General features: G+C 40.0%; 1 protein-coding gene and 1 long non-coding RNA gene across 5 annotated transcripts in view; one reads left to right on the plus strand and one right to left on the minus strand.

The window, feature by feature from the left end:
• LOC138854064 (uncharacterized) overlaps window positions 1-27,880 on the plus strand; it is a 286,615-nt gene that overhangs the window by 252,093 nt on the left and 6,642 nt on the right. The gene's annotated exons all lie outside the window — the stretch shown is intronic.
• Window positions 1-27,880, minus strand: part of Nadsyn (NAD synthetase) — a 110,041-nt gene that overhangs the window by 21,599 nt on the left and 60,562 nt on the right. For all 4 annotated transcript variants that reach the window (XM_070094809.1, XM_070094808.1, XM_070094806.1 and 1 more), the window contains exons 11-12: window positions 19,765-19,940; window positions 3,613-3,835 (exon numbers count right to left, since the gene is read on the minus strand). In XM_070094809.1, coding sequence (XP_069950910.1) covers window positions 3,613-3,835; window positions 19,765-19,940 — 399 coding nt within the window. The remainder of the gene's footprint in view (window positions 1-3,612; window positions 3,836-19,764; window positions 19,941-27,880) is intronic.

Raw genomic sequence — 27,880 nt, forward strand, 5'->3', positions numbered from 1 at the left:
GGTTATAGGAGGGTGGGGGCAGGAGGAAAGAGGAGTGATTGGTGGAATGATGAAGTAAAGGGTGTGATAAAAGAGAAAAAGGTAGCTTACAAGAGGTTTTTACAAAGCAGAAGTGTTATAAGAATAGCAGAGTATATGGAGAGTAAAAGAAAGGTGAAGAGAGTGGTGAGAGAGTGCAAAAGGAGAGCAGATGAAAGAGTGGGAGAGGCACTGTCAAGAAATTTTAATGAAAATAAGAAAAAATTTTGGAGTGAGTTAAACAAGTTAAGAAAGCCTAGGGAAAGTATGGATTTGTCAGTTAAAAACAGAGTAGGGGAGTTAGTAGATGGGGAGAGGGAGGTATTAGGTAGATGGCGAGAATATTTTGAGGAACTTTTAAATGTTGAGGAAGAAAGGGAGGCGGTAATTTCATGCACTGGCCAGGGAGGTATACCATCTTTAAGGAGTGAAGAAGAGCAGAATGTAAGTGTGGTGGAGATACATAAGGCATTACGTAGAATGAAAGGGGGTAAAGCAACTGGAACTGATGGGATCATGACAGGAATGTTAAAAGCAGGGGGGGATATACTGATGAAGTGGTTGGTGCTTTTGTTTAATAAATGTATGAAAGAGGGGAAGGTACCTAGGGATTGGCGGAGAGCATGTATAGTTCCTTTATATAAAGGGAAAGGGGACAAGAGAGATTGTAAAAATTATAGAGGAATAAGTTTACTGAGTATACCAGGAAAAGTATACGGTAGGGTTATAATTGAAAGAATTAGAGGTAAGACAGAATGTAGGATTGCAGATGAGCAGGGAGGCTTCAGAGTGGGTAGGGGATGTGTAGATCAAGTGTTTACATTGAAGCATATATGTGAACAGTATTTAGATAAAGGTAGGGAAGTTTTTATTGCATTTATGGATTTAGAAAAGGCATATGATAGAGTGGATAGAGGAGCAATGTGGCAGATGTTGCAAGTATATGGAATAGGTGTAAGTTACTAAATGCTGTAAAGAGCATTTATGAGGATAGTGAGGCTCAGGTTAGGGTGTGTAGAAGAGAGGGAGAATACTTCCCGGTAAAAGTAGGTCTTAGACAGGGATGTGTAATGTCACCATGGTTGTTTAATATATTTATAGATGGGGTTGAGGGGGGGTGGGATTAAATTATGGGGAATCAAATTCAAAATGGGAATTGACACAGTTACTTTTTGCTGATGATACTGTGCTTATGGGAGATTCTAAAGAAAAATTGCAAAGGTTAGTGGATGAGTTTAAGAATGTGTGTAAAGGTAGAAAGTTGAAAGTGAACATAGAAAAGAGTAAGGTGATGAGGGTATCAAATGATTTAGATAAAGAAAAATTGGATATCAAATTGGGGAGGAGTATGGAAGAACTGAATGTTTTCAGATACTTGGGAGTTGACGTGTCGGCGGATGGATTTATGAAGGATGAGGTTAATCATAGAATTGATGAGGGAAAAAAGGTGAGTGGTGCGTTGAGGTATATGTGGAGTCAAAAAACGTTATCTATGGAGGCAAAGAAGGGAATGTATGAACGTATAGTAGTACCAACACTCTTATATGGATGTGAAGCTTGGGTGGTAAATGCAGCAGCGAGGAGACAGTTGGAGGCAGTGGAGATGTCATGTCTAAGGGCAATGTGTGGTGTAAATATTATGCAGAAAATTCGGAGTGTGGAAATTAGGAGAAGGTGTGGAGTTAATAAAAGCATTAGTCAGAGGGCAGAAGAGGGGTTGTTGAGGTGGTTTGGTCATTTAGAGAGAATGGATCAAAGTAGAATGACATGGAAAGCATATAAATCTATAGGGGAAGGAAGGAGGGGTAGGGGTCGTCCTCGAAAGGGTTGGAAAGGGGGGGTAAAGGAGGTTTTGTGGGCTAGGGGCTTGGACTTCCAGCAAGCGTGCATGAGCGTGTTAGATTGGAGTGAATGGAGGTGAATGATACTTGGGACCTGACAATCTGTTGGAGTGTGAGCAGGGTAATATTTAGTGAAGGGATTCAGGGAAACCGGTTATGTTCATATAGTCGGACTTGAGTCCTGGAAATGGGAAGTATAATGCCTGCAATTTAAAGGAGGGGTTTGGGATATTGGCAGTTTGGAGGGATATGTTGTGTATCTTCATACGTATATGCTTCTAAGCTGTTGTATTCTGAGCATCTCTGCAAAAGCAGTGATAATGTGTGAGTGTGGTGAAAGTGTTGAATGATGATGAAAGTATTTTCTTTTTGGGGATTTTCTTTCTTTTTTGGGTCACCCTGCCTCGGTGGGAGACGGCCAACTTGTTGAAAAAAAAAAAAAAATATGTATGTGTAGTGTGACCTAGGTGTAAGTAGAAGTAGCAAGACGTACCTGAAATCTTGCATGTTCATGAGACAGAAAAAAGGACACCAGCAACCCTACCATCATGTAAAACAATTACAGGCTTTTGTTTTACACTCGCTTGGCAGGACGGTAGTACCTCCCTGGGTGGTTGCTGTCTACCAACCTACTACCTAGGACTCTATCATATACCTTTTATAAATCCATAAATGCAATGAAAACTTCCCTACCTTTATCTAAATACTGTTCACATACATGTTTCAATGTAAACACTTGATCTACACATCCCCTACTCACTCTAAAACCGCACTGCTCATCCGTAATCCTACATACTGTCTTACCTCTAATTCTTTCAATAATAACCCTACTGGGTTATATCCCTGCCAGTGGTATTTTTTTTTTCCTGGTATACTCAGTAAACTTATTCCTCTATAATTTTTACAACCTCTTGTCCCCCTTCCCTTTATATAAAGGAACTATACATGCTCTCTGCCAATCCCTAGGTACCTTCCCTTCTTTCATACATTTAAACAAAAATACCAACCACTCCAACACTATATACCCCCATGCTTTTAACATTTGTCATGATCCCATCAGTTCCAGCTGCTTTACTCCCTTTCAGTCTATGTAATACCTCACGCACCTCCCCCACCCTCACATCCTGTTCTTCACTCGTAAAAGATGGTATACCTCCCTGGCCAGTGCACGAAATTACTGCCTCCCTTTCTTCATCAACATTTAAAAGTTCCTCAAAATATTCCCACCATCTACCTAATACCTCCATTTCCCCATCTACTAACTCCTCTACTCTGTTTCTAACTGACAAATCCATTCGTTCCCTAGGCTTTCTTGCCTTATCTCACTCCAAAGTTTTTTCTTATTTTCACCAAAATTTCTTGACAGTGCCTCTCCCACTGTCATCTGCTCTCCTTTTGCACTCTCTCACTACTCTTTTTATCTTTCTTTTACTCTCCATATACCTGCTCTTCTTATAACACTTCTGCTTTGTAAGAACCTCTCATAAGCTATCTTTTTCTCTTTTATCACATCCTTTACTTCATCATTCCACCAATCATTCCTCTTTCCTCCTGTACCCACCCTCCTATAACCACAAACTTCTGCCCCACATTCTAATACTGCATTTTTAAAACTATTCCAACCCTCTTCAACCCCCCCACTACTCATACTTGCATTAGCCCACCTTTCTGTCAATAGTTGCTTATATCTCGCCCTAACTTCCTCCTCCCTTAGTTTATACACTTTCACCTATAGAAGATTAATCTGACTAACCTCTTTTGGTGTACATTTGTCAGACCACAGATGAACAAGCTTGCCAAACATGGAGAATGGGCCACAGCATTCTATCTTGCGTAATTTTCCATACATAGATAATTCATCATATGTCATACCCATGTCTGCTTCATCTATTTGTACTAGAATTCCTTCATCCAGTGGTTCTAATTCTGCTGTGGGTGGTGCACCTAGAATATCATTCAACACAGGAAGATTGAGTCTGCAAAAATATATACAATATATTAGCAATAAATACCACATAATTTACATGTAGAACAAAATTATATACATAAATTATAAATGTCATAACTTTAAATGGAAATTTTACTACATGTTGAACTGGCACACTGTCACTACTTGCACAAAACATGGTAAATGAAAGTGGTTTTATGGCAAGGACTACTGACAAAGATATGAAGTAAAATATCACACAAAGGCTCAGCTCTTGACTCACAAATTCGTAATAACACAACTGCAAACAAATCACAGTATGGGTGGGGCTCAAACTCACAGCAAGTGAACCATAAAACCCCAGGCCAGTGCGTAAGCCAGTGGGCCAGCCGGCTACAATAGTAGTCATCCAACTATAAATGCCAGGTAACAAGTATACACTAACACATATTAAGTTAGCAATAGAACTAGGCATTAAAAAACAATAAAAAGTAAAATACACACACAATACACTAATTACTTACCTCAAAATATTTGTCGTTTTAATACAGAGCAAGAGGTGAGTAGAATTTATTTTAAGAAGTCAGGTGTGGTAGGTATGGTAGCCCTCTTGGCCAACCCACCCCCACATAATATACTACGATGTTTAAAGTGCCTTAGAGCGATAAAATGAATATACAGTATACTCATTACTTACCTTAAAATATTTGTAGTCTTAATGGTCTTAATATAGAGTGAGAGGTGAAAAATATTTATTTGTAGAAAGTCAGGTGTGGGAGCCCACCTGGCCACCCCACCTACTACGACACTTAACCCTTTCATTGTCGAGACCCCTGCTCACAAACTTGCTCTCAGTGTCAAAAAATTTTCGCCAAAGTATGAAATTTGATGCAAAACTTATGGAATTACGCTCTCGCGAAGTTAGCGGTCTCAGCAATATTTATGCACAGGGGATCTTGCCCACTTTCAGCCCTCTTTTCGGCCAATTCCATTGTCACAGATGACCAAACTCATAGCTATTTCACTAGAACTCCATTTGTTCTATCGATTGAGTACAAGAAACCACTCATTTACTGATTTCAACTACCCAATAAAGTGATCAGAAATTGGTAATTTGGTCAATTTCATACACAATTCAATTAAGGTCAATTTCAAAATATGGGCCAGAATAAACAATGCAGACATTCCTAGTACTAAAATAACATTTTCTCTGTTCATCAGTCATGTCTCCAGGCCCCTCTTATATTACGCTTGCCTTCCATTTTGAATTTTTGTTCACACAAAAAATAGAAGATTTACTGTTATGCAGACTACTACATTATTGTAAAAATGGTATAAATAATATCAGCACATTTGTGAAAGAATATCAGACTCACCAGCTGACGTGTACTGGATGTGTGGCATGAGTTGTTTACTCTTGAACATGGGCAAAAATCAAACAATTCCGCTACTCTGAGCTCAATTTCAAGGTACTTTTAGTCCGAAAACCATTCTGCAATATATCTTCCATTCTATCAAATGAGACCAAAACGAAAATACAACCATAAATACCATAAGAAAATACATCGCAAAGTCAGTGTTTTTAACCAAAAGCATGGTCAGAGTTTTTTTTTCTCATGCACTGTGTGCAGCAGAATTTTTTTTATACTGCATGCACTGACCCCTCAGACCCATTCTCTCATATGTAGGTGTAACAGCTTTCTCCCGCTAGATTTGAAACTGCTAGAATTTTGGCGTAGTACTACGACACCAACACTGGCATGTAAGCCGTAGTAGAACTATGGCACCAACACTGAAAGGGTTGAAGTGCCCTAGAGCAATAAAATGCACATACAGTACACTCATTACTTACCTTAAAATATTTGTAGTCTTAATGTAGGGTGAGAGGTGAGTAAGCGAGATAAAAACAAATAAACGAGAGAGAGAACGAGAAAATGAGAGAGGACAGAGCCACAGAGTATGTAAACAAACAGAGGAACACGTCTGGTTATGGTTCATACACGTTCATACAAACATCTTACATTGTGTACAAGTTGTCTTAACAGTAGTACAGTAGAATAAATAAAGAGCAACGCTCCCATTCTCAAGTAACACTATTTTTAGAAGGAATGATGCTCTGAGTGAAGGCATATGAAAGAAACAATTTTCTAGTTACCCCCAGTAAAATTATTGTGTACACATCTTCTGTGTTAAACTACAGAAAACATTATTCTCTCTGACACTCTGGCAAGATGACTGGAAAAACATCTCATACAGTGGACCCCCGGTTATCAGCCGCTTCTGTTATCGGCCAACTCAGTGATCGGCCAGTTTTTCAGCGCCCAGTTATTGGCCATTAATTCAGTGATTGGCCATTTGGGACGCATCCGTCCTCCAGCTGGGGCCACTTGCGCATCAGTTTGGCTGTCTCTCTTGGTGGCTGAGGAAGCTTCTGCTCATATATCCAAACATTTCGCTTATTTCCCATTGTAGTTTGTGTTATTTTTGAAGTGCAAAAATAACATGGCTCCAAAGAAAGTTCCTGTGGTGAAGAAAGAAACACCATGGAATTTAGGAGTGAAGTGTAGCAGGCATGGAGGGAGTGTAGCAGGCATGGAGGGAGAGTAGCAGGCATGCTGGGAGTGTAGCAAGCATGCAGGGAGTGTAGCAGACATGCAGGAAGTGTAGCAGACATGCAGGAAGTGTAGCAGACATGCAGGAAGTGTAGCAGACATGCAGGAAGTGTAGCAGACATGCAGGAAGTGTAGCAGACATGCAGGAAGTGTAGCAGACATGCAGGAAGTGTAGCAGACATGCAGGAAGTGTAGCAGACATGCAGGGAGTGTAGCAGGCATGCAGGGAGGTTAGCAGGCATGCAGGAAGTGTAGCAGGCATGCAGGATGCATAGCAGGCATGCAGGAAGTGTAGCAGGCATGCAGGAAGTGTAGTAGGGATTCAGGGAGTGTAGCAGGCATGCAGGGAGTGTAGCAGGCATACAAGAAGTGTAGCAGGCATGCAGGAAGTGTAGCAGGCATGCAGGAAGTGTAGCAAGCATGCAGGAAGTGTAGCAAGCATTCAGGAAGTGTAGCAGGCATGCAGAAAGTGTAGCAGGCATGCAGGAAGTGTAGCAAGCATGCAGAAAGTGTAGCAGGCATGCAGGATGCATAGCAGGCATTCAGGGAGTGTAGCAGGCATGCAGGAAGTGTAGCAGGCATGCAGGAAGTGTAGTAGGGATTCAGGGAGTGTAGCAGGCATACAGGAAGTGTAGCAGGCATGCAGGAAGTGTAGCAGGCATGCAGGAAGTGTAGCAGGCATACAGGAAGTGTAGCAGGCATACAGGAAGTGTAGCAGGCATGCAGGAAGTGTAGCAAGCATGCAGGAAGTGTAGCAGGCATGCAGGAATTGTAGCAGGCATGCAGGAAGTGTAGCAGGCATGCAGGAAGTGTAGCAAGCATGCAGGAAGTGTAGCAAGCATGCAGGAAGTGTAGCAAGCATGCAGGAAGTGTAGCAAGCATGCAGAAAGTGTAGCAAGCATGCAGGAAGTGTAGCAAGCATGCAGGAAGTGTAGCAAGCATGCAGGGAGTGTAGCAGGCATGCAGGAAGTGTAGCAAGCATGCAGGAAGTGTAGCAAGCATTCAGAAAGTGTAGCAGGCATGCAGGAAGTGTAGCAAGCATGCAGGGAGTGTAGCAGGCATGCAGGAAGTGTAGCAAGCATTCAGAAAGTGTAGCAGGCATGCAGGAAGTGTAACAAGCATGCAGGGAGTGTAGCAGGCATGCAGGGAGTGTAGCAGGCATGCAGGGAGTGTAGCTGGTCTTAGTGGCATTAAAAGACCAAAAAGAGAAGTAACCCCAGACAAGGACTTGGTACCTGAAGTCCTTAAGGAGGGGGATTCTCCTTCCAAACACTAAGCTCTCCCTCTTTCCTCCTTCCTATCTTCCAGAAGCCAGCATTAGTCTTCAATAAAGGTATGTAATATTTATATAATTATTAAAAAAAATTATTTTTTTTGTGAATATTTTTGTCCGGACTTGAGTCCTGGAAATGGGAAGTACAATGCCTACACTCTAAAGGAGGGGTTTGGGATATTGGCAGTTTGGAGGGATATACTGTGTATTTTTATACGTATATACTTCTAAACTGTTGTATTCTGGGCACCTCTGCAAAAACAGTGATTATGTGTGAGTGTGGTGAAAGTGTTCAATGATGATGAAAGTATTTTCTTTTTGGGGATTTTCTCTCTTTTTTGGGTCACCCTGCCTCGGTGGGAGATGGCCGACGTTAAAAAAAAAAATCAAAAAATTTGTCTGGAACAGATTAATTGTATTTCCATTAATTCTTATGGGAAATATTATTTCGGTGCTCGGTCATTTCAGTTTTCAGCAGACCTTCTGGAAAGGATTACGGCCAATAACCGAGGGTCCACTGTATTTATGTTAATTTATTTAACTGAGGGTATACTTATCATGTTTATATGTTATGTAGAGCATTTATTATATAATTTTGAAAAAATCATCAATGGATTAATGTAAATGCCTATATTCACATAATATATGACATTTAATATGCATATTATTATCATTATTAATGTGGTGTCCTCAAAACTAATAAGACACTCTCAGTGATTTTAATGTGTACCTGCACGCCAGCACAGTGTGTAAGTTTATTTAGGTATAGGTACACGAGTATAATTTTTTTTTTTTTTCAACAAGTCGGCCGTCTCCCACCCAGGCAGGGTGACCCAAAAAAGAAAGAAAATCCCCAAAAAGAAAATACTTTCATCATCGTTCAACACTTTCACCTCACTCACACATAATCACTGTTTTTGAAGAGGTGCTCATAATACAACAGTTTAAAAGCATATACTTATAAAGATACACAACATATCCCTCCAAACTGCCAATATCCCAAACCCCTCCTTTAACCCTTTGACTGTTTTCGACGTATAAATACGTCTTACGAGCCAATGTTTCTGACGTATATATACTCAATAATTCTAGCGGCTTCAAATCAAGCGGGAGAAAGCTGGTAGGCCCACATGTGAGAGAATGGGTCTGTGTGGTCAGTGTGCACCACATAAAAAAAATCCTGCAGCACACATTGCGTAATGAGAAAAAAAAAACTCTGGTCGTTTTTTTGGAATAAAACGCAGACTTTGAGGTGTATTTTCGTATAGTATTTATCGTTGTATTCGCGTTTTCATGGTCTTAGGTGATAAAATAGAAAACATATTACAGAAATAGAGATGATTTTCATTACTTTGACGATGAAAACGACCTCGAAACTGAGCTCAAAGTAGCGGAAATGTTCGATTTTTACAAATGTTCAGGAGTAAATAAATCACACCACACGTCCAATACAAGTCAACTGGGGAGTCTAATATTCTTTCACTAGTGCACTGATATTATTTATGCCAATTTTACAATAATGCAGTAGTCTGCATAACAGTAAATTTTGTATTTTTTTGTATGAATAAAAAATCAAAATAGAAAGCAATAATAATATAAGAGGGGCCTAGAGATGTGACTAATGAACAGAGCATATGTTATTTTAGTGCCATGAATGTCTACCTTGTTTATTCTGGACCCTATTTTGAAATTGGCATCTTTTTTTAGTTTGCATGAAATTGGCCAAATTGCCAATTTCTGACCATATTGGGTAGTCCAAATTATTAAATGGGAGGTTTCTTGTACTCAGCTGATAGATAAAATGGAGTTCTAAAGAAATAGCTATGAGTTTGGTCAACTGGAACAATGGAATTGGCTGAAAATAGGGCTCAAAGTCGGTGAAATCGCCGATACTCATATGTCGCCGAGACCGCTAACTTCGCGGGAGCATAATTCCATGAGTTTTCGACCAAATTTCGAACTTTTGGTGTCATTACCATCGGGAAAAGATTCTCTATCATTTCATAAGAAAAAATAATTTTTTTTTTTTCAAAAACTGAGCGACATAGAATGACAGTTTCAGAGAGGGGCCTGAAACAGTCAAAGGGTCAAAGTGCAGGCATTGTACTTCCCATTTCCAGGACTCAAGTCCGACTATATAAAAATAACATGTTTCCTTGAATCCTTTCACTAAATATTACCCTGCTCACACTCCAACAGCTCGTCGGGTCCCAAATACTATTCGTCTCCATTCACCCCTATCTAACACGCTCACGCACGCTTGCTGGAATGGAAGTTCAAGCCCCTCGCCCATAAAATCTTTTCGAGGATGACCCCTACCCCGCCTTCCGTCCCCTACAGATTTATATGCTCTCCATGTCATTCTACTTTGATCCATTCTCTCTAAATGACCAAACCACCTCAACAACCCCTCTTCAGCCCTCTGACTAATACTCTTATTAACTCCACACCTTCTCCTAGTTCCCACACTCCGAATTTTCTGCATAATATTCACACCACACATTGTCCTTAGACAGGACATCTCCACTGCCTCCAACCGCCTCCTCGCTGCAGCATTTACAACCCAAGCTTCACACCCATATAAGAGTGTTGGTACTACTATACTTTCATACATTCCCTTCTTTGCCTCCATAGATAACGTTTTTTGTCTCCACATATACCTCAATGCACCACTCACCTGTTTTCCTTCATCAATTCTATGATTATCCTCATCCTTCATAAATCCATCCGCTGATACGTCAACTCCCAAATATCTGAAAACATTCACTTCTTCCATATTCTTCCTCCCCAATTTGATATCCAATTTTTCTTTATCTAAATCATTTGATACTCTCATCACCTTACTCTCTTCTATTTTCACTTTCAACTTTCTACCTTTACACTCACTCCCAAACTCATCTACTAACCTTTGCAATTTTTCTTTAGAATCTCCCATAAGCACAGTATCATCAGCAAAAAGTAACTGTGTCAATTCCCATTTTGTATTGAATCCCCATAATTTAATCCCACCCCTCTCCCAAACACCCTAGCATTTACTTCTTTTACAATCCCATCTATAAATATATTAAACAACCATGGTGACACTACACATTCCCGTCTATAATTATCAGAGTATATATAAAACATGAAATAACTTTAAAACACTTCAAATTGTGGAAAGTTTCCAGACATAATGGAGAGATGTAGTGCTCACGGAGAATGTAAACAAATTGGATGGGGCGCAGTGACCATATTAGAACGCCAGGTGGGGGGGAGCCTTAGAGCGAGTTTTGGTCATAATTTGAAATGTCCATATTAGCAGAACGCCGTAAGGTGAAATGCTGTAAAGCGGGGCCCTACTGTATAGTAGGCACAATAATAAGTGCGTATATTTTGTATAGTAAGTTCAAGCTGCAAGTCAGTTTGTCTTTGCCCAATAGTAATACATGGAGTAATGTCATATGCTTCATTAAAGAATAGCTATTACTTGAAAACTAGCGCATGTATTGATAAACAGGAAGAGAAACAAACGAGTCATCACGGACAAAAAAAAAAAACTGTAAATTGCTAGTTATTTATTTTTACTTCCACCTTCCCAATGTCATAATGTTATCAGTGCATAATTGCATGTAAATATATTAATAAGTAATGATATATATAATGTACTTGTCTTATTTTACCAATATTAAAATGTGTATTAACCCCTTGACTGTTGCAACCCAAAATCCTGAGGCGTCTCCTGGTGTCACAAAATTTCCAAAACAAAAAAAAAATTATTTTTTTCTTATGAAATGATAGAGAATCTTTTCCCGATTGTAATGACACCAAAAGAATGAAATTTGATGGAAAACTAACGGAATTCCGCTCTCGCGAAGTTAGCAACCTCAACGATATTTACGAACTGACGATTTCGCCCATTTTGAGCCCTATTTTCAGCTAATTCCATTGTTCCAGTCGACCAAACTCATAGCTATTTCTTTAGAATTCCATTTTTTCCATCGACTGAGTACAAGAAACTGCCGATTTACTGATTTCAACTACCCAATAACGTGGTCAGAAATTTGCAATTTGGCCAATTTCACGAAAATTAAAAAATATGACAATTTTAAAATAGGGTCCAGAATGAACAATGCAGACATTTCTGGCTCTAAACATTTTCTTTGTTCATCAGTCATGTCTCCAGGCCCCTCTGATATTACTCTTGCTTTCTATTTTGAATTTTTATTCAAACAAAAAATAGAAGACTTACTGTTATGCAGACTACTGCAATATTGTAATACTGTAATTGTATAAATAATGTCAACCCATTCATGACTGCATATAAGAATGGCTACTTGGACATTTATTGGAAAATGACATATATTTCCCCTACTTTGAGCTCCATTTCAAGGCTCTTTTCATAGTAAAACCAATCAAAACCACCTCTATTTCTATAATATGTTTTCCATTCTATCAAATGAGACCAAGAAACTGAGAATACAACCATAAATACTATACGAAAATAGACCACAAAGTCGGCATATTAATTAAAAAAAAGGTTGGAGTTTTTTTCTCATTATGCACTGCATGCTGCAGGATTTTTTTTATATGGTGCACACTGACCACACAGACCCATTCTCTCACATGTGGGCCTACCAGCTTTCTCCTGCTTGTCAAAAACAGTGGCTTGTAAGACGTATATATACGACCGAAACAGTCAATGGGTTAAATATACAGCAGGGACCCACTTTACGGTGTCCCGCTAATATGGTCAATTCAAATTATGACCTAAACTCTCTATACAGCTCCCCCACCTGACTTTCTAATACAGTCACCGCACCAAACCCTGTTTGTTTACATTTTCCATGAGCTCCGTAAGCACCATGTCTCTCCATTGTGTCTGGAAACTCCAAAATTTCAAGTGTTTTTATAAGTTATTTCATATTTTATATCTACTCTGATAATTATAGCTATGTTTACCTGTACCTAAATGAACTTACACACTGTGCTGGTGTGCAGGTACACATTAAAATCAGTAAGAGTGCCTTATGTCTCGAGATGCCATATTAGTAATGATAATAATACTCAATAATAATCATCGAGTCTCATTAAATGTAGTACATTACGTTAATTGTATACACATTTTCATTAATCCATGTATATTTTTTTTTCAAAATTATATAATAAACACAATGCATAACATATAAAGATGATAAATACACTCCACAGTAGAGTAAATAAACATAAATATGAGATGTCTAGGTAGTAGGTTGGTAGATAGCAGCCGCCCAGGGAGGTACTACCATCCTGCCAAGTGAGTGTAAAACAAAAGCCTGTAATTGTTGTACATGATGGTAGGATTGCTGGTGTCCTTTTTTCTGTCTCATGAACATGCAAGATTTCAGGTACGTCTTGCTACTTCTATTTGGACTTAGGTCACACTACACATACATGTATAAGCATATATACACACACACCCCTCTGGGGTGTGTGTATATATGCTTATACATGTTCTTGTTCTTGTTTATTTCCTCTTATCTCCATGGAGAAGTGGAACAGAATTCTTCCTCCGTAAGCCATGCGTGTTGTAAGAGGCGACTAAAATGCCGGAAGCAAGGGGCTAGTACCCCCTTCTCCTGTATATACATATTACTAAATTTAAAAGGCAAAACTTTCGCTTTTCCTTTCGGGCCACCCCACGCCAGTGGGATACGGCTGGTGCGTTGAAAGAAAGAAATATGAGATGTGGGTGCCAGACAACTTGTACAAGTGACGGCAAGAATGACGTTTTCTCTAGTCCAACATAAGAGAAAATGTGTTACTGGGGGTAACTGTAGAAAATTATTCCTTTCGTATGCCTTCACTCAGAGTGTCATTTCTTCTAAAAAATGGTGTTACATGAGAATGGGAGTGTTCCTCTTTATTTATTCTACTGTATCAACGTAAAAGAAAGGTAAAGAGAGTGGTGAGAGAGTGCAAAAGGAGAGCAGATGATAGAGTGGGAGAGGCACTGTCAAGAAATTTTAATGAAAATAAGAAAAAATTTTGGAGTGAGTTAAACAAGTTAAGAAAGCCTAGGGAAAATATGGATTTGTCAGTTAAAAACAGAGTAGGGGAGTTAGTAGATGGGGAGATGGAGGTATTGGGTAGATGGCGAGAATATTTTGAGGAACTTTTAAATGTTAAGGAAGAAACAGAGGCAGTAATTTCATGCACTGGTCAGGGAGGTATACCATCTTTTAGGAGTGAAGAAGAGCAGAATGTAAGTGTGGGGGAGGTACGTGAGGCATTACGTAAAATGAAAGGGGGTAAAGCAGCTGGAACTGATGGGATCATGACAGAAATGTTAAAAGCAGGGGGGGATATAGTGTTGGAGTGGTTGGTACTTTTGTTTAATAAATGTATGAAAGAGGGGAAGGTACCTAGGGATTGGCAGAGAGCATGTATAGTCCCTTTATATAAAGGGAAAGGGGACAAAAGAGACTGTAAAAATTATAGAGGAATAAGCTTACTGAGTATACCAGGAAAAGTGTACGGTAGGGTTATAATTGAAAGAATTAGAGGTAAGACAGAATGTAGGATTGCGGATGAGCAAGGAGGTTTTAGAGTGGGTAGGGGATGTGTAGATCAGGTGTTTACATTGAAGCATATATGTGAACAGTATTTAGATAAAGATAGGGAAGTTTTTATTGCATTTATGGATTTAGAAAAGGCATATGATAGAGTGGATAGAGGAGCAATGTGGCAGATGTTGCAAGTATATGGAATAGGTGGTAAGTTATTAAATGCTGTAAAGAGTTTTTATGAGGATAGTGAGGCTCAGGTTAGGGTGTGTAGAAGAGAGGGAGACTACTTCCCGGTAAAAGTAGGTCTTAGACAGGGATGTGTAATGTCACCATGGTTGTTTAATATATTTATAGATGGGGTTGTAAAGGAAGTAAATGCTAGGGTGTTTGGGAGAGGGGTGGGATTAAATTATGGGGAATCAAATTCAAAATGGGAATTGACACAGTTACTTTTTGCTGATGATACTGTACTTATGGGAGATTCTAAAGAAAAATTGCAAAGGTTAGTGGATGAGTTTGGGAATGTGTGTAAAGGTAGAAAGTTGAAAGTGAACATAGAAAAGAGTAAGGTGATGAGGGTGTCAAATGATTTAGATAAAGAAAAATTGGATATCAAATTGGGGAGGAGGAGTATGGAAGAAGTGAATGTTTTCAGATACTTGGGAGTTGACGTGTCGGCGGATGGATTTATGAAGGATGAGGTTAATCATAGAATTGATGAGGGAAAAAAGGTGAGTGGTGCGTTGAGGTATATGTGGAGTCAAAAAACGTTATCTATGGAGGCAAAGAAGGGAATGTATGAAAGTATAGTAGTACCAACACTCTTATATGGGTGTGAAGCTTGGGTGGTAAATGCAGCAGCGAGGAGACGGTTGGAGGCAGCGGAGATGTCCTGTTTAAGGGCAATGTGTGGTGTAAATATTATGCAGAAAATTCGGAGTGTGGAAATTAGGAGAAGGTGTGGAGTTAATAAAAGTATTAGTCAGAGGGCAGAAGAGGGGTTGTTGAGGTGGTTTGGTCATTTAGAGAGAATGGATCACAGTAGAATGACATGGAAAGCATATAAATCTATAGGGGAAGGAAGGCGGGGTAGGGGTCGTCCTCGAAAGGGTTGGAGAGAGGGGGTAAAGGAGGTTTTGTGGGTAAGGGGCTTGGACTTCCAGCAAGCGTGCGTGAGCGTGTTAGATAGGAGTGAATGGAGACGAATGGTACTTGGGACCTGACGATCTGTTGGAGTGTGAGCAGGGTAATATTTAGTGAAGGGATTCAGGGAAACCGGTTATTTTCATATAGTCGGACTTGAGTCCTGGAAATGGGAAGTACAATGCCTGCACTTTAAAGGAGGGGTTTGGGATATTGGCAGTTTGGAGGGATATGTTGTGTATCTTTATATGTTTATGCTTCTAGACTGTTGTATTCTGAGCACCTCTGCAAAAACAGTGATAATGTGCGAGTGTGGTGAAAGTGTTGAATGATGATGAAAGTATTTTCTTTTTGGGGATTTTCTTTCTTTTTTGGGTCACCCTGCCTCGGTGGGAGACGGCCGACTTGTTGAAAAAAAAAAAAAAAAAAAAAAAATCAACGTATAGACAACTTGTGCACAATGTAACTTGTACACATCCAAGACGTGTACACTTTGTTTATATAACTCACGTTCACCTGGTTTGTTTACATAACTCCACGAGTGTCCTCTCTCATGTACTCATTCTCTCTCTCTCTCTTCTCTCTCATTCATTTGTTATTTGTTTTATCTCGTTTACTCACCTCTGACCTTACATTAAGACTACAAATATTTTTAGGTAAGTAATGAGTGAACTGTATATGCATTTTATCACTCTGGGATGCTTAAATGTTACAGAATATTACGTGTGGATGGGGTGGCCTGGTATGATAGCCCGGCTGGCTACCATACATACCACACTTGATTTCTTACAATAAATACTACTTGTCTCACTCTAGATTAAGACTACAAATATTTTAAGGTAAGTAATGAGTACTATATGTGTATTTTACTTTTTTATTGTTTTTTAATGCCTAGTTCTACTGCTAACCCCAATGGAAATAAGTCACACTGTCTGACTTTTTTGGGTTATCCTAGGTACTTTACACACATGCTGCTATGTATGATAATCTATGTAACTGCATTTGTGTATATCTAAATAAACTTACTAACTTAATATTCCTTCTTTCAACACACTGGCCATATCCCACCGAGGCAGGGTGGCCCAAAAGGAAACACAAAAGTTTCTCCTTTTAAATTTAGTAATATATACTAGAGAAGGGGGTTACTAACCCCTTGCTCCCGGCATTTTAGTCGCCTCTTACGACACGCATGGCCTAAGGAGGAAGAATTCTGTTCCACTTCCCCAAGGAGATAAGAGGAAATAAACAAGAACAAGCACTAGAAAGAAAATAGAAGAAAACCCAGAGGGGTGTGTATATATATGCTTGTACATCTATGTGTAGTGTGACCTAAGTGTAAGTAGAAGTAGCAAGACGTACCTGAAATCTTGCACATTTATGATACAAAAATGGACACCAGCAATCCTACCATCGTGTAAAACAATTACAAGCTTTCGTTCTACACTCACTTGGCAGGACGGTAGTACCTCCCTGGGCGGCTGCTGTTTACCAGCCTACTACCTATGTAACTTAATATATGTTAGTGTAAACTTGTTATCTAGTATTTGTATGCATTTATAAGTGGAGGAAGGAGGTGCTCCACTTTATGGCAATTTCCGCTTTATGGTGGTAGCCTGGAACCTAACCTGCCATATAAGTGGGGCCCTACTGTAATGAAATTAAGAAAAAATCAGAAAAATCAGTATTGAAATATTATGTAAAGATTAATATTTCAGGTACAAATATTTTTTTTTTTTTATTATCACACTGGCCGATTCCCACCAAGGCAGGGTGGCCCGAAAAAGAAAAACTTTCACCATCATTCACTCCATCACTGTCTTGCCAGAAGGGTGCTTTACACTACAGTTTTTAAACTGCAACATTAACACCCCTCCTTCAGAGTGCAGGCACTGTACTTCCCATCTCCAGGACTCAAGTCCGGCCTGCCGGTTTCCCTGAATCCCTTCATAAATGTTACTTTGCTCACACTCCAACAGCACGTCAAGTATTAAAAACCATTTGTCTCCATTCACTCCTATCAAACACGCTCATGCATGCCTGCTGGAAGTCCAAGCCCCTCGCACACAAAACCTCCTTTACCCCCTCCCTCCAACCCTTCCTAGGCCGACCCCTACCCCGCCTTCCTTCCACTACAGACTGATACACTCTTGAAGTCATTCTGTTTCGCTCCATTCTCTCTACATGTCCGAACCACCTCAACAACCCTTCCTCAGCCCTCTGGACAACAGTTTTGGTAATCCCGCACCTCCTCCTAACTTCCAAACTACGAATTCTCTGCATTATATTCACACCACACATTGCCCTCAGACATGACATCTCCACTGCCTCCAGCCTTCTCCTCGCTGCAACATTCATCACCCACGCTTCACACCCATATAAGAGCGTTGGTAAAACTATACTCTCATACATTCCCCTCTTTGCCTCCAAGGACAAAGTTCTTTGTCTCCACAGACTCCTAAGTGCACCACTCACTCTTTTTCCCTCATCAATTCTATGATTCACCTCATCTTTCATAGACCCATCCGCTGACACGTCCACTCCCAAATATCTGAATACGTTCACCTCCTCCATACTCTCTCCCTCCAATCTGATATTCAATCTTTCATCACCTAATCTTTTTGTTATCCTCATAACCTTACTCTTTCCTGTATTCACCTTTAATTTTCTTCTTTTGCACACCCTACCAAATTCATCCACCAATCTCTGCAACTTCTCTTCAGAATCTCCCAAGAGCACTGTGTCATCAGCAAAGAGCAGCTGTGACAACTCCCACTTTGTGTGTGATTCTTTATCTTTTAACTCCACGCCTCTTGCCAAGACCCTCGCATTTACTTCTCTTACAACCCCATCTATAAATATATTAAACAACCACGGTGACATCACACATCCTTGTCTAAGGCCTACTTTTACTGGGAAAAAATTTCCCTCTTTCCTACATACTCTAACTTGAGCCTCACTATCCTCGTAAAAACTCTTCACTGCTTTCAGTAACCTACCTCCTACACCATACACTTGCAACATCTGCCACATTGCCCCCCTATCCACCCTGTCATACGCCTTTTCCAAATCCATAAATGCCACAAAGACCTCTTTAGCCTTATCTAAATACTGTTCACTTATATGTTTCACTGTAAACACCTGGTCCACACACCCCCTACCTTTCCTAAAGCCTCCTTGTTCATCTGCTATCCTATCCACTTAAAATTTAAACAAGGCAAGGAATAAAAACATATCACTAGATATTACAGGACAGTATTAAAAGGATTGTATGAACAAAAGGTAATCATCTCAACAATCATATAGGCAGCCTCTCACCCAGCCCACATCTACAGCAGCCCCTACAATCAACTATTCCTGAGAGTTACCCATGACTGCTGTGCTTATCCCACTTCTGGGAGTTTAAGCTGAGTAACCATGATTGTCATGCAACCTTAGACAATGCAATGACATTGTTTTCAAACTCCCTACAATTTAGGCAGGGGATATTAGCAGAGGGACTTTTCTTGTGCCAGGGTGATCTACCAGTCGGCTCTAGACACAATCTAAGTCTCGCACTCTCTCAAACTGTAATGTCCTAAACAAGCTCTTGTAAAATACCTAATTACTAGAGCACCACCAGGCAAAATTACTTAAACAGCATGGTGAAGTGGAGGTCTTGAAGATGCCATAGTAATTTATTTTCCAATTTCAAATGTATTTGAATGTTATATTATTATTATTAGGTTTTGTGGGCAAGGGGCTTGGACTTCCAGCAAGCGTGCGTGAGCGTGTTAGATAGGAGTGAATGGAGACGAATGGTACTTGGGACCTGACGATCTGTTGGAGTGTGAGCAGGGTAATATTTAGTGAAGGGATTCAGGGAAACCGGTTATTTTCATATAGTCGGACTTGAGTCCTGGAAATGGGAAGTACAATGCCTGCACTTTAAAGGAGGGGTTTGGGATATTGGCAGTTTGGAGGGATATGTTGTGTATCTATATATGTGTATGCTTCTAGACTGTTGTATTCTGAGCACCTCTGCAAAAACAGTGATAATGTGCGAGTGTGGTGAAAGTGTTGAATGATGATGAAAGTATTTTCTTTTTGGGGATTTTCTTTCTTTTTTGGGTCACCCTGCCTCGGTGGGAGACGGCCGACTTGTTAAAAAAAAAAAAAAAAAAAAAAAATTATTATTCCATGAAGGAATAAATGCTTGTGTCTGTGCAGGTTAATAATATTTGTGCAATGAATATTTTCATTTACTATAATACCACTAATGTTTGATACATTTTCTACAAATAAAAATAGCTAATCATTCTCAAAACATTATGAATGCATGATTTTAAAGAGTTCACGGGGTTATTATTAATGTAGATCAGCTGCAAAAGTGTAACAGGAATAAGATTTAGTTAAAATTATTATTTAAACTGCAGGTACACAAACTTGCCTGTCTTTGGCCAAATGTAGAAATCTCTTAAGGTCAGCTTTGGAAAAGCCTCCAATGGGATTAATATCAGCAGAACTACAATCATATTTAGTCATATATCCTCGCAGTGCCTCATCCACATTTGCAGAGCCTAAAACCAGAAGTCCACCTTGCTTTCCCCGAACCCACAGCATCAACTGAAAGAGATGGTGATGAATATAGTGCACTTAAATTTTAAACCATTTGTTTTCATAATGGAAAAAGATAAAGATTATTATTTTTTTTTTTTTTATTATTATCACACTGGCCGATTCCCACCAAGGCAGGGTGGCCCGAAAAAGAAAAACTTTCACCATCATTCACTCCATCACTGTCTTGCCAGAAGGGTGCTTTACACTACAGTTTTTAAACTGCAACATTAACACCCCTCCTTCAGAGTGCAGGCACTGTACTTCCCATCTCCAGGACTCAAGTCCGGCCTGCCGGTTTCCCTGAACCCCTTCATAAATGTTACTTTGCTCACACTCCAACAGCACGTCAAGTATTAAAAATCATTTGTCTCCATTCACTCCCATCAAACACGCTCACGCATGCCTGCTGGAAGTCCAAGCCCCTCGCACACAAAACCTCCTTTACCCCCGCTCTCCAACCTTTCCTAGGCCGACCCCTACCCCGCCTTCCTTCCACTACAGACTGATACACTCTTGAAGTCATTCTGTTTCACTCCATTCTCTCTACATGTCCGAACCACCTCAACAACCCTTCCTCAGCCCTCTGGACAACAGTTTTGGTAATCCCGCACCTCCTCCTAACTTCCAAACTACGAATTCTCTGCATTATATTCACACCACACATTGCCCTCAGACATGACATCTCCATTGCCTCCAGCCTTCTCCTCGCTGCAACATTCATCACCCATGCTTCACACCCATATAAGAGCGTTGGTAAAACTATACTCTCATACATTCCCCTCTTTGCCTCCAAGGATAAAGTTCTTTGTCTCCACAGACTCCTAAGTGCACCACTCACTCTTTTCCCCTCATCAATTCTATGATTAACCTCATCTTTCATAGACCCATCCGCTGACACATCCACTCCCAAATATCTGAATACATTCACCTCCTCCATACTCTCTCCCTCCAATCTGATATTCAATCTTTCATCACCTAATCTTTTTGTTATTCTCATAACCTTACTCTTTCCTGTATTCACCTTTAATTTTCTTCTTTTGCACACCCTACCAAATTCATCCACCAATTTCTGCAACTTCTCTTCAGAATCTCCCAAGAGCACAGTGTCATCAGCAAAGAGCAGCTGTGACAACTCCCACTTTGTGTGTGATTCTTTATCTTTTAACTCCACGCCTCTTGCCAAGACCCTCGCATTTACTTCTCTTACAACCCCATCTATAAATATATTAAACAACCACGGTGACATCACACATCCTTGTCTAAGGCCTACTTTCACTGGGAAATAATTTCCCTCTTTCCTACATACTCTAACTTGAGCCTCACTATCCTCATAAAAACTCTTCACTGCTTTCAGTAACCTACCTCCTACACCATACACTTGCAACATCTGCCACATTGCCCCCCCTATCCACCCTGTCATATGCCTTTTCCAAATCCATAAATGCCACAAAGACCTCTTTAGCCTTACCTAAATACTGTTCACTTACATGTTTCACTGTAAACACCTGGTCCACACACCCCCTACCTTTCCTAAAGCCTCCTTGTTCATCTGCTATCCTATTCTCCGTCTTACTCTTAATTCTTTCAATAATAACTCTACCATACACTTTACCAGGTATACTCAGCAGACTTATCCCCCTATAATTTTTGCACTCTCTTTTATCCCCTTTGCCTTTATACAAAGGAACTATGCATGCTCTCTGCCAATCCCTAGGTACCTTACCCTCTTCCATACATTTATTAAATAATTGCACCAACCACTCCAAAACTATATCCCCACCTGCTTTTAACATTTCTATCTTTATCCCATCAATCCCGGCTGCCTTACCCCCTTTCATTTTACCTACTGCCTCACGAACTTCCCCCACACTCACAACTGGCTCTTCCTCACTCCTACAAGATGTTATTCCTCCTTGCCCTATACACGAAATCACAGCTTCCCTAACTTCATCAACATTTAACAATTCCTCAAAATATTCCCTCCATCTTCCCAATACCTCTAACTCTCCATTTAATAACTCTCCTCTCCTATTTTTAACTGACAAATCCATTTGTTCTCTAGGCTTTCTTAACTTGTTAATCTCACTCCAAAACTTTTTCTTATTTTCAACAAAATTTGTTGATAATATCTCACCCACTCTCTCATTTGCTCTCTTTTTACATTGCTTCACCACTCTCTTAACCTCTCTCTTTTTCTCCATATACTCTTCCCTCCTTGCATCACTTCTACTTTGTAAAAACTTCTCATATGCTAACTTTTTCTCCCTTACTACTCTCTTTACATCATCATTCCACCAATCGCTCCTCTTCCCTCCCGCACCCACTTTCCTGTAACCACAAACTTCTGCTGAACACTCTAACACTACATTTTTAAACCTACCCCATACCTCTTCGACCCCATTGCCTATGCTCTCATTAGCCCATCTATCCTCCAATAGCTGTTTATATCTTACCCTAACTGCCTCCTCTTTTAGTTTATAAACCTTCACCTCTCTCTTCCCTGATACTTCTATTCTCCTTGTATCCCATCTACCTTTTACTCTCAGTGTAGCTACAACTAGAAAGTGATCTGATATATCTGTGGCCCCTCTATAAACATGTACATCCTCAAGTCTACTCAACAGTCTTTTATCTACCAATACATAATCCAACAAACTACTGTCATTTCGCCCTACATCATATCTTGTATACTTATTTATCCTCTTTTTCTTAAAATATGTATTACCTATAACTAAACCCCTTTCTATACAAAGTTCAATCAAAGGGCTCCCATTATCATTTACACCTGGCACCCCAAACTTACCTACCACACCCTCTCTAAAAGTTTCTCCTACTTTAGCATTCAGGTCCCCTACCACAATTACTCTCTCACTTGGTTCAAAGGCTCCTATACATTCACTTAACATCTCCCAAAATCTCTCTCTCTCCTCTGCATTCCTCTCTTCTCCAGGTGCATACACGCTTATTATGACCCACTTCTCGCATCCAACCTTTACTTTAATCCACATAATTCTTGAATTTACACATTCATATTCTCTTTTCTCCTTCCATAACTGATCATTCAACATTACTGCTACCCCTTCCTTTGCTCTAACTCTCTCAGATACTCCAGATTTAATCCCATTTATTTTCCCCCACTGAAACTCCCCTACCCCCTTCAGCTTTGTTTCGCTTAGGGCCAGGACATCCAACTTCTTTTCATTCATAACATCAGCAATCATCTGTTTCTTGTCATCCGCACTACATCCACGCACATTTAAGCATCCCAGTTTTATAAAGTTTTTCTTCTTCTCTTTTTTAGTAAATGTCTACAGGAGAAGGGGTTACTAGCCCATTGCTCCCGGCATTTTAGTCGCCTCATACGACACGCATGGCTTACGGAGAAAAGATTCTTTTCCACTTCCCCATGGACAATAGAAGAAATAAAGAAGAACAAGAGCTATTTAGAAAAAGGAGAAAACCCTAGATGTATGTATATATATATGCATGTGCATGTCTGTGAAGTGTGACCAAAGTGTAAGTAGGAGTAGCAAGATATCCCTGTTATCTAGCGTGTTTATGAGACAGAAAAAGAAAACAGCAATCCTACCATCATGCAAAACAGTTACAGGTTTCTGTTTCACAGTCATCTGGCAGGACGGTAGTACTTCCCTGGGTGGTTGCTGTCTACCAACCTACTACTTAAAGATAGGATGTATTAATCACAATGTCTTCTTTTTTTAGGGGTTTGCCCTACAACCTCCAATTGAAAACCAAACAGGATCTTTCTCTCAGCACTCGTATGCCCAAATTATTTTTCTGTTTATTCTTCCTTATGAATGCCAATATTAGCCAGTTTAGAACAATATTTGAAGTGATATGTTTGCTTAAGTATAAAATGAATCTCAATCTGAAACAAAATTAGTTAATCAGACTTTTTCATTATTCACTAATTCTAGATTTGTTTGACCTCTACAAATGTCACCCTTGCACATTTGGGAGTTTGACCATATTCCAAAAATGAATATTAATAAATAAATATGTTTGACCTCTAGGTAGTAGGTTGGTAGACAGCAACCACCCAGGGAGGTACTACCGTCCACTAACCTTTGCAATTTTTCTTTAGAATCTCCCATAAGCACAATATCATCAGCAAAAAGTAACTGTCACTTCCCATTTTGTATTTAATTCCCCATAATTTAATCCCACCCCTCTCCCGAACACCCTAGCATTTACTTCTTTTACAACCCAATCTATAAATATATTAAACAACCATGGTGACATTACACATCCCTGTCTAAGACCTACTTTTACCAGGAAGTAGTCTCCCTCTCTTCTACACGCCCTAACCTGAGCCTCACTATCGTCATAAAAACTCTTTACAGCATTTAGTAACTTAACTATTCCATATACTTGCAACATCTGCCACATTGCTCCCCTATCCACTATCATGATGTGTTTTCTAAATCTATAAATGCAATAAAAACTTCCCTACCTTTATCTAAATACTGTTCACTTTTTCTAAATAGCTCTTGCTCTTTTTTATTTCTTCTATTGTCCATGGGGAAGTGGAAAAGAATCTTTCCTCCGTAAGCCATGCGTGTCGTATGAGGCGACTAAAATGCCGGGAGCAATGGGCTAGTAACCCCTTCTCCTGTATACAATTACTAAAAAAGAGAAGAAGAAAAACTTTATAAAACTGGGTTGCTTAAATGTGCGTGGATGTAGTGCGGATGACAAGAAACAGATGATTGCTGATGTTATGAATGAAAAGAAGTTGGATGTCCTGGCCCTAAGCGAAACAAAGCTGAAGGGGGTAGGAGAGTTTCAGTGGGGGGAAATAAATGGGATTAAATCTGGAGTATCTGAGAGAGTTAGAGCAAAGGAAGGGGTAGCAGTAATGTTAAATGATCAGTTATGGAAGGAGAAAAGAGAATATGAATGTGTAAATTCAAGAATTATGTGGATTAAAGTAAAGGTTGGATGCGAGAAGTGGGTCATAATAAGCGTGTATGCACCTGGAGAAGAGAGGAATGCAGAGGAGAGAGAGAGATTTTGGGAGATGTTAAGTGAATGTATAGGAGCCCTTGAACCAAGTGAGAGAGTAATTGTGGTAGGGGACTTGAATGCTAAAGTAGGAGAAACTTTTAGAGAGGGTGTGGTAGGTAAGTTTGGGGTGCCAGGTGTAAATGATAATGGGAGCCCTTTGATTGAACTTTGTATAGAAAGGGGTTTAGTTATAGGTAATACATATTTTAAGAAAAAGAGGATAAATAAGTATACACGATATGATGTAGGGCGAAATGACAGTAGTTTGTTGGATTATGTATTGGTAGATAAAAGACTGTTGAGTAGACTTCAGGATGTACATGTTTATAGAGGGGCCACAGATATATCAGATCACTTTCTAGTTGTAGCTACACTGAGAGTAAAAGGTAGATGGGATACAAGGAGAATAGAAGCATCAGGGAAGAGAGAGGTGAAGGTTTATAAACTAAAAGAGGAGGCAGTTAGGGTAAGATATAAACAGCTATTGGAGGATAGATGGGCTAATGAGAGCATAGGCAATGGGGTCGAAGAGGTATGGGGTAGGTTTAAAAATGTAGTGTTAGAGTGTTCAGCAGAAGTTTGTGGTTACAGGAAAGTGGGTGCAGGAGGGAAGAGGAGCGATTGGTGGAATGATGATGTAAAGAGAGTAGTAAGGGAGAAAAAGTTAGCATATGAGAAGTTTTTACAAAGTAGAAGTGATGCAAGGAGGGAAGAGTATATGGAGAAAAAGAGAGAGGTTAAGAGAGTGGTGAAGCAATGTAAAAAGAGAGCAAATGAGAGAGTGGGTGAGATGTTATCAACAAATTTTGTTGAAAATAAGAAAAAGTTTTGGAGTGAGATTAACAAGTTAAGAAAGCCTAGAGAACAAATTGATTTGTCAGTTAAAAATAGGAGAGGAGAGTTATTAAATGGAGAGTTAGAGGTATTGGGAAGATGGAAGGAATATTTTGAGGAATTGTTAAATGTTGATGAAGATAGGGAAGCTGTGATTTCGTGTATAGGGCAAGGAGGAATAACATCTTGTAGGAGTGAGGAAGAGCCAGTTGTGAGTGTGGGGGAAGTTCGTGAGGCAGTAGGTAAAATGAAAGGGGGTAAGGCAGCCGGGATTGATGGGATAAAGATAGAAATGTTAAAAGCAGGTGGGGATATAGTTTTGGAGTGGTTGGTGCAATTATTTAATAAATGTATGGAAGAGGGTAAGGTACCTAGGGATTGGCAGAGAGCATGCATAGTTCCTTTGTATAAAGGCAAAGGGGATAAAAGAGAGTGCAAAAATTATAGGGGGATAAGTCTGTTGAGTGTACCTGGTAAAGTGTATGGTAGAGTTATAATTGAAAGAATTAAGAGTAAGACGGAGAATAGGATAGCAGATGAACAAGGAGGCTTTAGGAAAGGTAGGGGGTGTGTGGACCAGGTGTTTACAGTGAAACATATAAGTGAACAGTATTTAGATAAGGCTAAAGAGGTCTTTGTGGCATTTATGGATTTGGAAAAGGCGTATGACAGGGTGGATAGGGGGGCAATGTGGCAGATGTTGCAAGTGTATGGTGTAGGAGGTAGGTTACTGAAAGCAGTGAAGAGTTTTTACGAGGATAGTGAGGCTCAAGTTAGAGTATGTAGGAAAGAGGGAAATTTTTTCCCAGTAAAAGTAGGCCTTAGACAAGGATGTGTGATGTCACCGTGGTTGTTTAATATATTTATAGATGGGGTTGTAAGAGAAGTAAATGCGAGGGTCTTGGCAAGAGGCGTGGAGTTAAAAGATAAAGAATCACACACAAAGTGGGAGTTGTCACAGCTGCTCTTTGCTGATGACACTGTGCTCTTGGGAGATTCTGAAGAGAAGTTGCAGAGATTGGTGGATGAATTTGGTAGGGTGTGCAAAAGAAGAAAATTAAAGGTGAATACAGGAAAGAGTAAGGTTATGAGGATAACAAAAAGATTAGGTGATGAAAGATTGAATATCAGATTGGAGGGAGAGAGTATGGAGGAGGTGAACGTATTCAGATATTTGGGAGTGGACGTGTCAGCGGATGGGTCTATGAAAGATGAGGTGAATCATAGAATTGATGAGGGAAAAAGAGTGAGTGGTGCACTTAGGAGTCTGTGGAGACAAAGAACTTTGTCCTTGGAGGCAAAGAGGGGAATGTATGAGAGTATAGTTTTACCAACGCTCTTATATGGGTGTGAAGCGTGGGTGATGAATGTTGCAGCGAGGAGAAGGCTGGAGGCAGTGGAGATGTCATGTCTGAGGGCAATGTGTGGTGTGAATATAATGCAGAGAATTCGTAGTTTGGAAGTTAGGAGGAGGTGCGGGATTACCAAAACTGTTGTCCAGAGGGCTGAGGAAGGGTTGTTGAGGTGGTTCGGACATGTAGAGAGAATGGAGCGAAACAGAATGACTTCAAGAGTGTATCAGTCTGTAGTGGAAGGAAGGCGGGGTAGGGGTCGGCCTAGGAAGGGTTGGAGGGAGGGGGTAAAGGAGGTTTTGTGTGCGAGGGGCTTGGACTTCCAGCAGGCATGCGTGAGCGTGTTTGATAGGAGTGAATGGAGACAAATGGTTTTTAATACTTGACGTGCTGTTGGAGTGTGAGCAAAGTAACATTTATGAAGGGATTCAGGGAAACCGGCAGGCCGGACTTGAGTTCTGGAGATGGGAAGTACAGTGCCTGCACTCTGAAGGAGGGGTGTTAATGTTGCAGTTTAAAAACTGTAGTGTAAAGCACCCTTCTGGCAAGACAGTGATGGAGTGAATGATGGTGAAAGTTTTTCTTTTTCGGGCCACCCTGCCTTGGTGGGAATCGGCCGGTGTGATAATAAAAAAAAAAAAAAAAAAATAATATATGCTTCAATGTAAACACTTGATCTACACATCCCCTACCCACTCTAAAACCTCCTTGCTCATCCGCAATCCTACATTC

Source organism: Cherax quadricarinatus, chromosome 48 (genome assembly GCF_038502225.1).
Source record: "Cherax quadricarinatus isolate ZL_2023a chromosome 48, ASM3850222v1, whole genome shotgun sequence".
In the NCBI taxonomy this organism is placed as follows: Eukaryota; Metazoa; Arthropoda; class Malacostraca; order Decapoda; family Parastacidae; genus Cherax; species Cherax quadricarinatus.